Source organism: Phragmites australis, chromosome 24 (genome assembly GCF_958298935.1).
Source record: "Phragmites australis chromosome 24, lpPhrAust1.1, whole genome shotgun sequence".
Classification (NCBI taxonomy): Eukaryota; Viridiplantae; Streptophyta; class Magnoliopsida; order Poales; family Poaceae; genus Phragmites; species Phragmites australis.
In genome coordinates this window covers 2,820,815-2,836,971 of record NC_084944.1, presented here as the reverse complement: position 1 = coordinate 2,836,971, position 16,157 = coordinate 2,820,815, and the positions used below count along the sequence as shown (strand labels likewise).

At 48.1% G+C, this 16,157-nt stretch overlaps 1 protein-coding gene, 1 long non-coding RNA gene and 1 pseudogene across 14 annotated transcripts in view; 2 read left to right on the top strand and 1 right to left on the bottom strand.

The window, feature by feature from the left end:
• The first annotated feature begins 186 nt into the window (after positions 1-186).
• Positions 187-5,599, top strand: LOC133907691 (NAC domain-containing protein 105-like; annotated as a pseudogene).
• Positions 1,618-4,054, top strand: LOC133907692 (uncharacterized). Of its 5 annotated transcripts, XR_009908010.1 has the most exons (8): positions 1,619-2,161; positions 2,248-2,343; positions 2,528-2,776; positions 2,993-3,039; positions 3,127-3,173; positions 3,264-3,344; positions 3,453-3,495; positions 3,588-3,637. It is a non-coding gene; the product is annotated as an uncharacterized LOC133907692 (long non-coding RNA). The 5 variants fall into 5 exon arrangements; XR_009908008.1 differs by having other exon boundaries at positions 1,620-2,161; positions 2,248-2,776; XR_009908009.1 differs by having other exon boundaries at positions 1,621-2,343.
• Positions 5,600-15,643: 10,044 nt separating the features above from the next.
• The window catches only part of LOC133907028 (protein HASTY 1-like), a 35,302-nt gene continuing 34,788 nt past the window's right edge, over positions 15,644-16,157 (bottom strand). For 7 of the 9 annotated variants that reach the window (XR_009907893.1, XR_009907896.1, XR_009907899.1 and 4 more), the window contains 3 exons: positions 16,091-16,145; positions 15,974-16,011; positions 15,644-15,880 (listed from right to left, as the gene is read on the bottom strand). Coding sequence is in view for 1 of the 9 variants with exons in the window: in XM_062349005.1 (XP_062204989.1) it covers positions 16,122-16,145 (24 nt within the window). In the remaining 8 variants the exon portion in view is untranslated. Of the gene's footprint in view, positions 15,881-15,951; positions 16,012-16,090; positions 16,146-16,157 lie in introns of all 9 variants that reach the window. The other 2 variants (XR_009907894.1, XM_062349005.1) reach the window with 2 other exon arrangements.

The window sequence follows — 16,157 nt, the reverse complement described above, 5'->3', positions numbered from 1 at the left end:
ACTCGTCAAGCTAGCACTGCCTCTGCTTCTGTAACTGATTTCTCAAACTCTAGATTAACTCGTATAAAAATGCAGACCTGCATGCATGATGCATAGCTCATAGTATAGTTGCCTTCAAATGATTCGACCACTTGTATGTGTGTCTGCTTGGAGGGAGTGAGATAGATTGAGGCGTTGCTGAATTTGATGCAGGTTGTACTACGTACTGCTGGTGATCAAGTAAGCTAGCGCATGGTGATTATGGAGTCACGCGTGCCTCCTGGATTTAGGTTCCACCCCACGGACGAGGAGCTCGTCGGCTACTACCTCCGGAAGAAGATGTCCTCGCAGAAGATCGACCTCGACGTCATCCGCGACGTCGACCTCTACCGCATCGAGCCGTGGGATCTCCAAGGTCTGCAGCATTTCCTAATGGATCAATATTCTGATCGATCCCACTGTTAGACTTAGATCTCACTCTGTGTGCACGTCATGCATGGCTCATGAAGACCACTGCAAGATCGGGCACGAGGAGCAGAGCGACTGGTACTTCTTCAGCTATAAGGACCGCAAGTACCTGACGGGGACACGGACGAACAGGGCGACGCTGACAGGGTTCTGGAAGGCGACGGGGCGGGACAAGGCGGTGCGCGACAAGCAGGGCGGCGGGCTCATCGGCATGCGGAAGACGCTCGTGTTCTACACGGGGAGGGCGCCCAGCGGCCGAAAGACCGACTGGATCATGCACGAGTACCGGCTCGAGATCGAAGAGAACGCCACGCCTCAGGCAAGGCCGTGGCAAGCTCACATCCCTCACCTCCCAATCACCGTCTCTCTTTTCACGCTCTCCTATAAGCGCATGCATTCTAGCTAGTGCTGTACTACTGTCAGTGCCTTGTGTGCATGCTTACCTGGGGTTGGAAAGGTTGCGTTCCTCCATGCGCGCGCGGGAGCGCCTGCCCTTCTGCAGAGCGTGCTGCTGTTGTGTCTTCCCAAGCGCCGGTCACCGCCCCTGTTTGTCGGCGACGGGAGCACGAGGATGGGGGCGCCGGATCGGCCGGGAAGTTACAGATCGAGACGCCGCCACCAAAGACCTCGATCGAATGGTCCCTGGGTTGGGCTGCTGGGTTGTCCATCCAGGCTTAGTTGGGCTCCACATCCTAGCCAGCCCATTTAGTAGCATTTTTGGGCCCAGCTAAGTTGCCAAACATAGCCGAATGGGGAAATATTGGGTGCAAATATGTTATCTAGTGCAAAGATACAAACAAAAAATGACACAAGAATTTCCCTCATCCAATGAAGCACTTTTACAGAACCCCCCATATGGCGGTAAAACTTGGACAACTACATCTAAGTGGGACGAAATTTGCCTTCATATCAAGTTCTAATTGTGGAAGTTTAATGTTTACACCTTTACACCAGATAAACCATTTGCACCTAATATTTCCCCTAGTCGAATACCCTATATTAGTTGGTGTTTCAGCCAGGAAAATCTAAGTGCAAAGTTCGAATAAATAACACACCTATAGTTAGTGGAAACTGTATGCATTTTTTTAAAAAAAAATGCTGTTTTTTTTTCGAACCGAGGTTTAACCCCATCTCCATTACAGATCTGTACTACTTAAAATATCTGTAAAGCGTCGTCGTTCCGCCGATGGCCGTTTCGCTCCCGGGTTTTCCGCTCGATTCCTGTTCCACTCCCCCGATGCGCCGCCAATTCCCGTTCCCGATTCCTGCCGCAATCCTCATCCACCCCTCCCTCTCTCCCCTCCTCCCACTCCCTCATCTTCTCGCGCCGCAGCGGCAGCAGCAGCCGTAACGCGCGGCAGCCCCCATCTTGCGTGACCTCACTTCCCCGATCTCATCCCACTGTGGCATCTCCCGCTTCACCTTGGGCGCGTCCCCCGTCGCCGCCCCTCCACCTCACTACCGCCCCCGCCCATCTTCACCCTCGACGACCGCGTCTCCGCAGCCGACTTCTCCCCTGACCCCACCACCTCCGACCTCCTCCCCGTCGCGCCCTCCCCTCCCCCCGCACCACCGCCAGCCGCTCGCTGTCATGAGATCCATCCCCATCCCCATCCGCGCGCAACCAGCCACACCAGGGCGCTCATCCCTCCACTTCCAGCTCGCCAATGCCGGTGTGGCAGCGCTTGTCGCCGACCCGGCCCTGGCATTCATAGTCTGCCATCGCTCTCTCTCTCTCTCTCTGGTTCGTGTTCTCGCAAGATTTTGGGGTGTTGACGTCGTGTGCGTGTGTGACCGCAGGGAGGAGGCCCATACGGGAAGCAGGTGACGTGCGGGTAGGACCTCACCGGCAAGGACTTCAGCGGCCAGACGCTCATCAAGCAGGACTTCAAGACGGTACTGCGATTGCAAATCTGACCTTGCCTTGTGCTATTTTCTCACGCTTTGATAAGATCGCATGCTTCTCCTTGTGAGGAAACGCATGAAAGTTTCGAACTTTCTATGCACAGAAAAGCATGTGATTTGTGGTTAGAGTCTTGTGTATGATTGCTTGGCGATTCTTGACCTTCTCTTGCTGCAGTCTATACTGAGGTAGGCCAACTTCAAAGGTGCGAACCTGCTCGGCGCGAGCTTCTTGGATGCAGACCTCACAAGTTGTGCATTTGTTTGTCATCCTCGAAAAAGACCGCAACCAGCACTTTCAGAGATTCTTCCTGATTGGAAAGCTTGTGATTTTGGGTTTTGGTTGTGTGACTTACTCGGTATGTTTGCTGATGAATTCAGGTGCTGATCTTAGAGGCGCGACTTCTCGCTGGCAAATTTGTCATAGGTACATATATTGCTCGACCAGCCTTTCGGTTCAGAAAGGCTTGTGCGTATGTCTGAATTATGCTGAAAATGTCCCGTCTCATCTAACCAGTTCAGTTGTGGCCTCACTTTGTACAAACTCCTATTTTTCCTTTTTCTTTCAACAACACAGACTCCAGTTTCTTTTCTGATTACCTTTTGTTGTTATGCAACTCATTCGTTTTCTTTAAAATTTCAGGGTTGCTAAGTTTGCATTGTTATAGGTTATTGTGAGGGAGGAGACATGTATGTATTTCTGGGAGGTTAAATATCTTTGAAATAGTTTGTTCACAAACCTTTTGTTCCTTGCCAACCTAATCTATATTGGTCCAGGGCTGAGACTATCAAAAGAGCCAAATGGTAACTATTTTTCTGAGGAGGTGCAGTTCTTGACCTTGCTTTTATTCTAACTTTTTTTTGGTTCTGCTGCAACCAAAGAATTCACCCTTACCTGTTTTGTCATTTTCCAGAAAATTTGCAAGTGGCTTGTGCAACTTCTCATGGCTCTTGATTATTTGCATGCAAATCACATTCTTCATCGAGATGTGAGGGTCAGTAGTACCAGTGCTTGATTCGGAGCACATGATGATACTTTTTTATCTTTGTAAGGCATGAAATTATGTGAGTAATGCCGACTAAAAGTGCTCGATTTGTTTCAGTGCTCCAATATTTTTATTGCAATAGATCAAAGCATACGCCTTGGTATGTGACTTAGTCTCAAGAAAAGTACAATACTTTATGTATGAGTTCAGCAATCCTGGTGATGATTTAATTCCATATCTGTACAAACGTAGGTGACTTTGGGCTTGCAAAATTATTGACTTCAGATGATCTTGCGTCTTCCATAAGTAGACTTGAAATTTTGAGTTTTCTTCCATGTATTTGATGGTGTTGCTTATTACTGTATTGCTCTAACAAAGGTGGTAGGAACATCAAGTTATATGTGCCAAGAACTTTTTGCTGATATACCATATGGTACCAAGTCCGATATTTGGTCTCTAGGTGTGTATCACTATAGTGTCATAAATCATGTCTCTGCACTAATATAGCATTCTTGTGATTTAATACTCATTGATTTTTTTCGCAGGATGTTGCATATATGAAATGACTGCTCTCAGGCCCACATTTAAAGCTTTTGTAAGTCCCTGACTTACTTTTTGGGGATGTTGTAGCAAGAACCAAGAAAGAGGTAACTTTCTTATTGTTATGGAGATTGTGATCTTACTGCCCTGTGGATGACCTGCAATAAATCTTTATTTCCTATTTCCCTTGGATTGGTTTGTTTCCAGTTTGATTAGTGTTTTGGCAACTACACACTGTGGCGAAGGTTAGTTTGTAGAAACACTATTTTGACAATATTATAGTGGTATTGCAATGCCTTGGTATCTGGATAGTTGGATGGGCTAAAATAAAAAAAACTCTTTAGTTCATATTTTTTCTACATGGTTTGTTCTCTTTTGGGTTTTCAAGAACCAATAAAATATACATTGTTGTTCTCTTTTCTTAGTCTAAGTGGGTGTGTGATTTTTCACTCTGATGCTTTGTGATTTCAACAACCATATGACTTGGAGGGTTTATGCGGCTTCATTCAAATATTTTAATACCTCGATTGAGTGATGCTCTAGCTATTTTGAGTGCTAATATAGTTTTTATCGTTTGTTGTACTTTCTATCATGCAGCATCACATACAATGTTTTGATTTGAAGGTTTATTCCTATATCATGCACCTATTGGAACCATCTCTTTAGAACATTGTTGCCACATCCTTTGTGATTATGGGTCTTGTACTATAGTTCTACCTTCATGCTCATGTTGTCGTGTCTAAATTTTCGACACCCGTTGCAACGCACGGGCATTCAACTAGTATAACAGAAATACAGATGTCTGAGTTGCCAAAACTAGAGAAAGAGAACTAGAAAAGGAAAGCGAACGTTTTGCTACCCACTAGACCTATCGACCTGCTTCAAGCAGATAGCCTAGCCAAAATACGCAGGAAGTTCCAGTGATTACAGTTTTTTCAGACATCAAACTTTTGAATTGATCACCATTGATAGTTGTTATCAACTTTTGAGGCGAGCTTTGTATGCATGCAGGAAGAAGGTTGGGTGGTGTGCCGAGCGTTCAAGAAGCGAACCATGCACCCGCCACGGAGCGTTGCTGGAGCATGGGACCCCAACTACTCCTACCACGACCACATCCTCCCTGGCGCGGCGCGCTTCAATCAAGAGTCGCCAGAGCTCGACGGCGCCGCTGCGGCCAGTGCTCTCCTGCGGTACTCCAAGCACCTCGTCGAGCTCCCGCAGCTCGAGAGCCCGCCGCTGCCGAACCAGGGAAGCCACCGAGCCTCTGCTGACGTCGAAGGAGGCTACGACGCCGACGCCAGGGTTGGCGCAGCGGTGACCACGGACTGGAGGGCGCTCGACAGATTCGTCGCGTCCCAGCTCAGCCCTGATGAGGAGCACGCCGGCCGGGGACAATGAGGACGTGACCGACATGGCGGCGCTGCTGCTCGTCGACGAGATCCGGGAGGACGCCGGGCTGCTGGGTTCTGTGGCCTCGACGTCTGCGTGCCTGCACGGGAATGAGGCAAGATATGACATCCACGGCGAACCGTAGCTGACAACACTATACATATATGTAGCTGAATGCGCCGTTGTCGATTTCTGAACCATGCACGTCCCCGTGCACATGCTTAAGATCTTTCTGTATCTCGCCATTTGATGGCGTACATTGGTATATGGTATACATACATGAGATACGAGGGTTGTCAAAGTGTGTTTTGCCTTTTTTAACCCCCAACCGTGCAATTGGCCCGTTTAAAATCGTCCGGAACAAAACCCTCAAATCTTTTTTTTTTTGAAAGATCCGAAAACGGCTTTTATTAATTAAGAAGGAGAGATAGGCAGCATGTAAGGCACATACTGTAAAGACACAGAAAAGGGCGCACCCAGCAAACAGCCGGCTACACCAGGTTGAAGCTAAAACCACTCACGTACTGGGAACTATTACACTCTTAAGAACAACAGCAACTAGAGCAACCAACAGGGAAAAAGGAGCTAAAAAGCTGAGAGCTAAGCCTTCGGGGTCGATCGAAGATGGTAGAATGAAATCCAGGTCTCCTGCACTGCCAAAACCCACTGCCGGGCCTCTTCCTGAAGATCAGACACAACACGGCTTATAGAGTTTTCTTTCTTGTTGAAAACACGATTATTGCACTCCTTCCATACAGTCCATATGACAAGACTGCAAAACGAGCGGAGTCCTTTTGCAGCCTGACCCGATGCACTTTGGGTGAGAGATTTGTACCATTCCATTCTACAGGACGCAGATGACATCACTGGCCAATGAGATGGCATAAGGCTGAAGTGCTGCACCCACAAGGCCACCTTGTTCCAAATCTCTTGTGTAACCGCGCAGTCCAAAAACAAGTGATCCATTGTCTCGAGGTTGTGCAAACACAGTCGGCAGAAGTAGCAATTCGGCCATCCTCGCCACTGCAGACGATCGACAGTCCAAATACGTCTTTGGAGGAGAAGCCAAATAAAAAACTTACATTGGGGGGAGCCTAGGGCCGCCAAACTATGTTGTCCATCTTAGTCATTTCAGCGCCCTCGAACTGGAGAAGATAAGCCAATCGGACTGAGTATTCCCCTGAAGACGTATGTGTCCAGGTGACCGTGTCCATAGCAGTGTTGCTCATATCTAGGTGCACAGATTGAATAAGAGTCCATAAATCCACATACTCAGCTATAAGGCCCGGGCTTAGATTATGGTCTATATCCCGAATCCATCTATCATCTGTGATGGCATCAAACACCGCAGCCCCTAAAGTACACTGACTCCTGGAGCCTTGGGGAGGCGATCCCCCTAAAAGATCGACAGGAAGGGGGCCCACCACTGCAATTTGCGTGCCACGAAATGACTAGCATTTAATATCGGTCTAATCGGTGGCCACCCTGGGCAGGGTTGGCGTCGTAATCGGTGACCGTCCAAGCATTGTAGCCACTTACCACCACTTTAGTGTGACGGTTAGATGATGTCATCAGAGTAAGTACAGATTTGCCTAGGCCTAAGCAATATTTTACCTGGCTGGCCCTAGGTCCCGGTTGTATAGTAACAACTTGTATCTCTGTCCCCGTAGGGGTATGCATGTACATTTACTCTTTGAAAGATAATATAAATATAAACCATGGGCACACGATGGAACGAGGAATTTATTTATTTATCACTCATGGGATTACTTTCCTCTTCACTTCTCCTCTAAGCTTGAGCCACTCCTGTGGGTTCGCTCTCGCTGCACTTTGTTCGTAGAAGACATACTTTCTCTCACTAACAGTTGGTGACGTCCGTGGGGAGCGACATGTAGAAGCACAAGAGAGGTAGGATGCCACCAAAGAAAAAGATCACCAAGGTGGCAGCCAAGCGACTAGCTCCACTGCCATGCATGTGTGAAAGTCTTCACGGCAGACGTGACCAAGTGCACACTATGTCGACGCCAGCCCCCCAACTAGATGGAACGAGGACCCTGCGATCGCCATCGATCCAACTGTTAATGACATCAAGGACCCTAAAGAACTTAAAAAATTCAATGCACTTAATGACATTCATGATACCTTTATTTCTAATTATAAATAATTATTGAGCAAATTTGAATTACTAAATAAGGAACATGAAGAGCTTAAGGCAAAATTTGAAGGCATTGAATCTCAAACTAAGGTCGCTTTGAAGCAATCTATTTGTCTCTTTAATATTAATTCTAAGGTAGATGCTTCCACTTCTTATGATAATTTAATTGATTTATCTGACTCACCACTTTTCAATGAGATTTATGTTAAGAATGTTGTTGTAGAAACATGTGATGAACTCATTGCATAAGAGAATGATGAGCTCAAGTAAAAAGTGGAGAAGCTCAAGAAGGACTTGACAAGCTTAAAGGGAAAGAATCATGTCCAACCTCCTCAAGATAACCATGCCACCATGGTGAACAAGTTTGCAGAGGGGTTCAACGTGACATACTTTAAGTGGCATCAAGAAGGTCACAAGTCATTCCAATACAAGCAAGTCAAAAAGGAGATCAAGGAGAAAAAGAAGATGATGAATCTCTCCAACAAGACCTCCGCCTTTTACACAAAGCTCAACTACAAGATCAAGATCAAGAGCAACCTCTACAAGCTCAAGAAGAAGAACAATAGCAAGCTGATTGCACACATGGTTGAGAGAAAGAATTAGGGATGGAACTAACCTATTTGGGTGCCCAAGGAAGTCATCACAAACAAAAGGGACCTCAATCGGTTTGAATTCCAAAGAAGACTTGAAGTTCATGGGTCTTTGGGGAATTTGGAGACTTGGTATATAAGATGAAGTGAATGTTCAAGTAAAGAAGTCAAGTGTACAAGATTAGGCACATTTATGAAGATCTTGATCATCATATACCCAAATTCTCCATCCAAAGGTAAAAGAGATAAAAAGTATTAGATGCAAAATTCTTTCAATCGATGAATATCTTTTTCTTGTCTAGGATTGCATGTGCATATTTCAATAAATTGCAATGCCTAGTGTCGGTTTATCATATGGTAGGTTGCTTGTGTTTCTTTCTAATCAATGAGTAACCTATATGGTTTATTAGTTGTAGGTTCTTTTACATGGCATATTTCTCATTTTGTATCCTTATATGCATGAGTCTAATCTATAGGATAAATTCTCCATTGTTATCAATCACAAGTGCATGTCTCTCACAATTATTCAACACTTGTATGCATATATTTAGAGGGAGCATATCCTATAGATTGTGATTTTGAGACTAACATGTATTGCAAGTGATATCTTTTGTAGTCTCATGAAGCAATCTACAAATCTCCAGAGGTATAAAATACTTAAAGACTTTAATTGGTATCATTATCAATTCTTTCATTCATTTAAACTACATCCATTCATAATATGGCTTAAAATTCTTATCTTGATATATTGTCTAGTTGTGCAGATATTTTACTCTCATCATATGTATGCACACATATAGGGGGAGTTTCGACTATATTATTTGAGTTTCATGAATTGTGATCCATGTATTCATATTTCAATTGGTATCATAACTCTAAATTGGATTCCCACAATTGGTACCATTTATTATCGGATCATGATTTATGAAGATCTCTCTCATGTACTCTAATGTTTCCCTTGAGCTCAATATGTATTTGTAGTCTTTTTAAGATTATTGACAAAGAGTGAGAATTATGACCAAAGCAAGGGCAAGAAGCAAATGCAAGATGGCATGCCTAGAGGAGAACAAACAAGGAAGCAATATGCCGAGGAATGCCAAGATTGACAAAAGGAGAAGGTCTTGCATAGATCAATCAAGGGAGATAGTGGTGATGGAAAAAGAGGGAGAATATGACAATTCTCCCCCCTTTTCCATCACCACAACATAAGGGGGCAAAGTGAATGTAAGAACAAGGTATGACAAAGATGAGATCTTTACCTTGCAATTGTTATAATTTGTTATTCTTACCATGCATCCAAGCATTACGGTAAAGCTTTGTGCTCTTTACATTTGATATCATTTATGTTTTGCCACTTGCTTTGTTTGTGTTATCATCAATCACCAAAAAGGGAAAGATTGTAGCCAACATGGCCCTCTTAGATCATGTATATGATTTTGATGATTAATGAAAATATAGTCAATAGGACTAACATGTGTGTCAAGTATATGTTTTAGTAGGTCTCATGGATACAACAAAAGAGAAGTCACCGAAGTCAGGACAAAGAGAGGAATGCTTTGAACTGGTTCCATGAATTTTGAGGTGATCAAATGAGATGTATTTCTATACAATCATGTAGAGCTCTTCACAAGCTTTTCATGGAGTACAAGTTCATCAAAATTGGAATTCATAGCGAAAAGTTACGCCCAAAATACATATTGTTGTTTTTGCTGAAATTGTACATGCTGGATATTCCGACGCTCATAAAGAAAAAGTTTCAGTGTTTACAAAAATACTTCGGCGTTCACAAAGAAAAATACTCTGGCATTCACATAAAGTTTGCAGCAAAATCTAATACACACAAGATGTTTCGGAGTTTACAAAATGAACAAGCTGGACCATTTTTTCTAGAGAGGTTGCAAATGGCTCGGTTGGCATCGTATGCACGCCGAATGTTCTGACGTTCAAAGAGGACATTACGCCAGACCTTCCGACGTTCACAAGAAATAAAGTGGAGTTTCAACGGCTAGTTCGCAGAGATTACACGCCGGATGTTTCGGCGCTTGTAATGTTGCACACGTCAGACATTCCGGTGAGTACAACGAAATGTGATCGTTGAGGCAACAGCTAATCTGTAGGGTTGAGGCTATAAATACCCTTCTACTCGGTCATTTGATGGCCCTGGAGTCCAGAGAAGCTCATATACATTTGAGAAGACATTCAAGCCACTAAAGTGCTTAAAGTGATCATCCAAGTCAACTAGCACAAGATTAAAGTGCTATTAGGTCTAGAGAAAGTTGTAGTTAGGTGTTGCGGCTTAGCGAGCTAAGTCGCCATGCCTTTCTGAAGTGCTGCGAGATGCGGGGGACCATCCTTGCTCATCGAAGCCGCCAACCTCGTCCGTAGTGGCATATGGAGCGATGACATGGGTACCCCCGACGCGAAGACCTCCTGGTGAAGATAGAGTCTCCCCGAGCCCTAGGAGATGAGGGTTTCGCTTGGAAGGGGTAGGAATCAAAGGTTGTAAAATCCAATTCCCTCGACGACGACTCCTCCCCGTGCTCCGCATCCTCCGTCTTGATCTGAGCCATGATGTCCTCAAGGATGTCTGATGGCACCGTTCCATCGGGGTCCCGTGGGAGAACAAAGCGTCGAGAGTCACGCGGGTCAGTGGCCTCAAAGACTCTCCACCACTCGTCTATCCCTACGGAACCTAGGCCAACCCCCGAAGAATAAGCAGAGGGGTCCTCTAGCTTTTCCTTAACCAAGATGTTGGTGGCCACCTCCGGGTCCACGTGTCCTTGGGAATCGTGAGGTAAGACAAAGCCGCAGGGGAGGTAGCAGGCCCGGGCGATCGAGACGCGTCGGGCCCTCCACTAGAAGCAAAAACCCTAGCACTTGGGAAAGGTTCCACTTATTGCAGGTTGCCAAACCTGTATGCGCAAATCCTGCCTAAGGGTTAGCCGTGTGGCACACACATTCCAGCATAACACACAGATGCTTGGATAAAATCATGAAGGGGACATAGCTCCGCAAGGTTTGGCGAACAAGTCAAGATACATGGAGCAGGAGGGCCGGAATTAACATGCTAGGCCTACGCCCCCTCGCAGAAAAAGAAGAGAAACACAAAATAATAAAGCCTACTCAGGGCTACACCTCAAAAGGTCGATCCTGCGGAGCATCACCCATGCTCGGAGGCTGTTCCCGCAAAGCAATGTCCGGAAGAGGAGACCACCCAGGAGGCGGCGGTGTGCCTAAGGAGGCATCCGGGCGCGGAGTCTGACCTCACATGGAGGGGTTCAAGCAGGGAGCCCCTTGGGCACTCGACTTCACGTGATCTGCTATAAAATGCAGTGAAGTGGGTCGGCCATACTTCGCTCATACTCCCTGAAGGAAGCCGTCCAAAGCTGCGCGGGTCTACGCCGAAGGCGTCTCAGGCTAGAAATCCTTAACCACGGAGTTCAAGACTGGTTGTTCCAACACTTTGAGCTGGCGGAGTCCAGCGTGATGCAGCAGCGACAACTAAAATGCTGAAGCCATGTGGACACTCGAGTTAGCGAAGGCCTCGACAGCACTGGCCGCCACCCCCACTGTGTTCTAGAGCCAGTGGAGCGTCAGGCCTAGGACTTCCATGCCGGAGGCCAGCGGTGGGCCCTTGGTTCTGAGGCCACCCAGAGCCTCCTCAATGGCCCGGGCCGCCTCCGTCGCACACCCAACCAGCACTTGGCGCTCCACACGTAGTGCTTCCTCTGCTACCTGGGCTTCCCCCCGTTCTTGCTGAGCTGCGGCCACCGCAAGCCGGAGGTCTTGCGCTTCGCCTTCCGCTGCAACATGGCCCGCGATGGTCCGGTCGATAGATGCCTCCGCCACTCGGTGGGCTTCGGTAGCCTCCTGAGCCGCAGTCTTCTCACGCTCCCGGTGCATTGTTTCCTCCTGCAAATGACCGTTGGCAACCTCCTCCCTCCCCTTGGCCTCCGCCAAGGCACAACAGAGCCTTGCCGCCTCCTCCCGAGCAGTGTCTTTGGCCACTACGAGGGTCTGTCATTGTGAACAACCTAGCGCCTTCGCTAGGAGCAATTGCTGCGAAACACAATAGAGAAAAGGTGATGCTAGCAGCCCAAAGGTTAGAACTAGAAAGGCATCATTCCCAGACCGTACCTTCCAGACTGCCACTTCTGGATGCACCGCCACCTCCTCCGGGGGCCTCTAAGCCAGGGATAGTTCAATCTCCTTGCTCCTAAGGAGAGACAAAGCGGAGGCAAAGGCGCTCAACGCCTCCGGGCGGAGTGCGAAGTCATCTAGAGTCAGGGTCTCAAAGCGCTCTATGGTTGTCAAGGCGCCCACCATAAAGGGTCCAACTCCACTAGCACTGGCCACAAGGGTCAGGTTAGGGTCCATAGCGACGCCCCGAGATGACGAAGCCATCGCCTCCCGAGTGGCTGTCTCGGGTGGAGCTAATACCTTCGGAGCGGAGGCTGAGGTTGGGTCCATTTCAGTGACTTCTGTAACTAGACGAACACAGAAGTCATATCCTTACGTACCGGCGTAGCGGGATAAAAAAGGGGGGTAGCAAGGTCTGACCCATGCCTCTAGTTGTCGCAGTAATGGGCCCTGTGATGTCCTCATTGTCGAAGGGGTCGGTAATCCTCCATGTCGCATAGACATCAAGGGAGGCCTCGCCCCCCTCCGCTTGGGGCTTGGCATTCCGCGTCCAAGATTTCCAGAGCCTCCCCCATGCCGCCTCCTCTGGTCCAAGGCTCATCCTCGGCCACACCGCTCACACCTCTAGTGTCCTCGGCACCTCTCCTGCGCTTCGTCCCGGCCAACTCCGCATCGGAAGACTCAGCTGCCGAACTTGCACATGAGGCTGTGGAGCTAGTTGGGGGTCGAGTCTGAAGGGGGATCACGGGGATTGTGGAAGTTGTGACACCTAAGGCCCCGCGCCCTCGCTTCCCGATGACTCGGGACTCCATCGAGTCTGGCCATGCCGGAGAAGCCATCTTGAGGCAGGAGCAGATGCAGCTGTGTCGCTCCTAGCTCCCAACCAGCTCCATAAGCTAGTCCCGCTAGGCAATGGATGGTTGGCCGAGAAATAGGTCCGCGATCTAACTCACCATAAGTGACGGTGGGCCCAGAGTACACGTTAGGCTCACCCTCCTCACCGTGCTCGAATATGTGGTCCCAGTCCACCTGAAGTGGCCGGATGCGCAGCATCATGAACTCCTCTGTGAGATCACACATACTCATCCTCTAGGCCACCCTTGAGGCAAGCTGAGCCTTGGGAAGGTCCACCACCGAGGTTCGGACGTAATGAATGTCCCGATTGGTGGAGCGGAGGGGGGACCCAAGGCCAATATCGTAGGCCCTTTAACCACCCGATGTACCACCGGTCGTTGATGGCTTTTATCGAGAATGCGTCCTGGTACTCCGGTCGGAGCTGGAATTTCACGTTGCTGAAGTTGAGGGCCTTCGTCTCCCCACCCTTCGTCCGAGTCTTGGGTTGGTAGCTTGCTTCGTGGATTGTGACAAAAACTCTGCTCACCCTTCATAGCCCTCTGCCCGCATGGCCCATTCAAAGATGGCCAGGCGGGCAATAGCGTTGGACGGGAGTTAGGTGAGCTCCACGCAGAAGTGATGGAGCACCCCCTCAAAGAGCGGCACGGCTTAGAAGCCAAGGCCCGTATCGAAGAAGGCCTTGAAGACCACAGTCTCGTGGTCCCATGATGTCTGGATCACCTCCCCCTCCCCCTCCCCCTCCCCCTCCCCCTCCCCCAGGCGCGAGCAACGGATCTGGAAGAGATCTTCCCCTCCTCGACCATTCGGTCGAGCTCGACCTCGGTGATGGTTGACGCCCCTAGCACGCTGGTTTGAAGAGGATACTTCTTGCCAGCGCGGTGGAGTGCCACGCCTGGCGGCGGCCTAGGTAGCGGCGGATGATTCGCTACCGCCATGGTTCCTGCCGGCACGCGCGCACCGGTGGCCCCGCTTGCTGCAGGCTCCCCTGCACCAGCGGCGACAACCGAGGAACTGCCCCACCGCGTGCTCAAAAGGGAGTCATGAGGTCCTTAGGTGCGGCGAGGAGCACTCGTCGGCAATGGAGACTGGGAGTGTTAGGGCCGGTTGTCACGACGGTGAGAGCAAGGGAGGAAAAGAGCAAGAGTGCTAGATAAGAATTCGACCGAGACCCCTGCTTTATTGACCCGGGGAGGAGTTGTCGCCCCCTTGGGTCGTGGGCACACGTCCCGTCCCGTCCCTTCCCCAATCATGGGGAAACAGAACCTCTCTCTACGACCCTCCAACATCGTGGCGCCACGCGTCCCACTACCACCTGGCAAGGCATAACCGTACTACTAACCACATGCTGCATTTAATGCCGTCTCTCACAGGTGACGTTAAGTATTCGGTCCAGCTGCTCAGTCGACCCTTTAAACGACTCAAAGCAACCGGAGGACCGTGGGCCACCTGGTAGCGAAGCCAAGGATCGTCAGAAGCCTTGCTCCGAAAAACTACAGTGCTAGCCGCTTCGCTGGTCACCCTCACGAGGGATTGCTGTTGGGGGGTCGCCATCAAGGACCCCCGATGCGCTTAGGCTCTACCAGCCTGGGTCCGAAGGCCGCCTGGCTTCGGAGCTCCTCCGGAGCCTCCGGGCTCCGGATTCTCTATAGAGACTCAAGCCTTTGGGCCCGCAGCCCCCGAAGGATGTTGACTCCTGGAGTCTTGGGGAGGCAATTGCCCCCCTCAGAAAGATCAGCAGGAAAAGGCCCACCAGCCGGCATCTGCCTACCACAAAGTGACCGGTATTTAATGTCGATCTAATCGGTGGCCAGTCTGACACCCTAGGCAGGGTCGATGCTATAATCGACGACCAGCCAAGCACTGCAGCCGCTTGCCGCCACGGTTAGATGATGTCATCAGAGTAAGTACATATTTACCTAGGCCTGAGCAATGTTTTATCAGGTTGGCCCTAGATCCCGATTATATAGTAATTACTTGTATCTCTATCCCCCTAGGGGTATGCATGTACATTTACTCTCTGAAAGACATTATAAATACAGACCGTGGGCACACGATGAAACAAGAATTTTTTTTTTTTTTATCACTCATGGGATTCCTTCCCTTTTCATTTCTCTTCCAAGCTCGAGCCACTCATGTGAGTTAACTCTCACCGCACTTTATTCATAGAAAACATACTTTATTTCACAACACCTTGTATTTTTGTATGTATGCATCTTACGTCACCATACTAGGTCTTGTATTGCAGAATATAGCTACAAGTCAACGCATGCAGGAGGTCCATACTGTAATAGACCTTTCAAGCTTGGAGAGTTCACGATCGAGGTCCAATCCCCTTATTTTGCTAAGTGCTAAAGAGCAGCCCCACCAGGCTGAGGATTGTCTTCGTGATGGATCACCTGTTCATCCTTGATCAGTATGATCTCACTGTAAATGACTCGCTTGCTCTCTAATGTATGCCCTTATACCGTCATTATTGTCGTAATCTTTGGGTAAAATTTTGTGCATTAGGATGATTTATGGTGAAGTGCATAACTGGAGAGTTGTAGATCTGTCAACCGCTACGATTTTCATACGTGGCTTGTCTCAATCCGTGTAACACCACGACGCAACATAAACCCTGCATACTAACTTGACAATAATATTCCAAAATTAAGACCATTTCTTCTTCAATTTCGGCATATATAGAACTAACAAGCTACACATAGACAAAGGATATGACAAAATAAGGAGCTTTCACGTATTTTACGTTGGTTTCAAATTAATGAACATGTATACATGCAGCCTAATTCAAGTCAAGTCTACATTTCAGTTGGCTTAGCAGCCTCAGCCTTCTACTCTGTAAATTTGTGTTAAGGTAGTCTTCATTAGTTGATGTCCTGCCATGACAAGAAAACAACACGAGTTATATTCTATTTAAAATCACATATTTAGTTTACAGATACACTACTTCACAATGATTGCTTGGTTACCTCCTCAGGAAGGAAAGAAATACCAGCATCTGAATCGCCTGTTCATACAAAGCCGTTAAGTTTTTATACAGTACTACTAATAACAAAGAAGAAAGATGATGAAACAGCGTGCATCACCTGTACTGTGGTCAATCGGCTCCTGTCAATTCTAATCCTCCATTTTCTTCCATACCTAAGCAAAGAA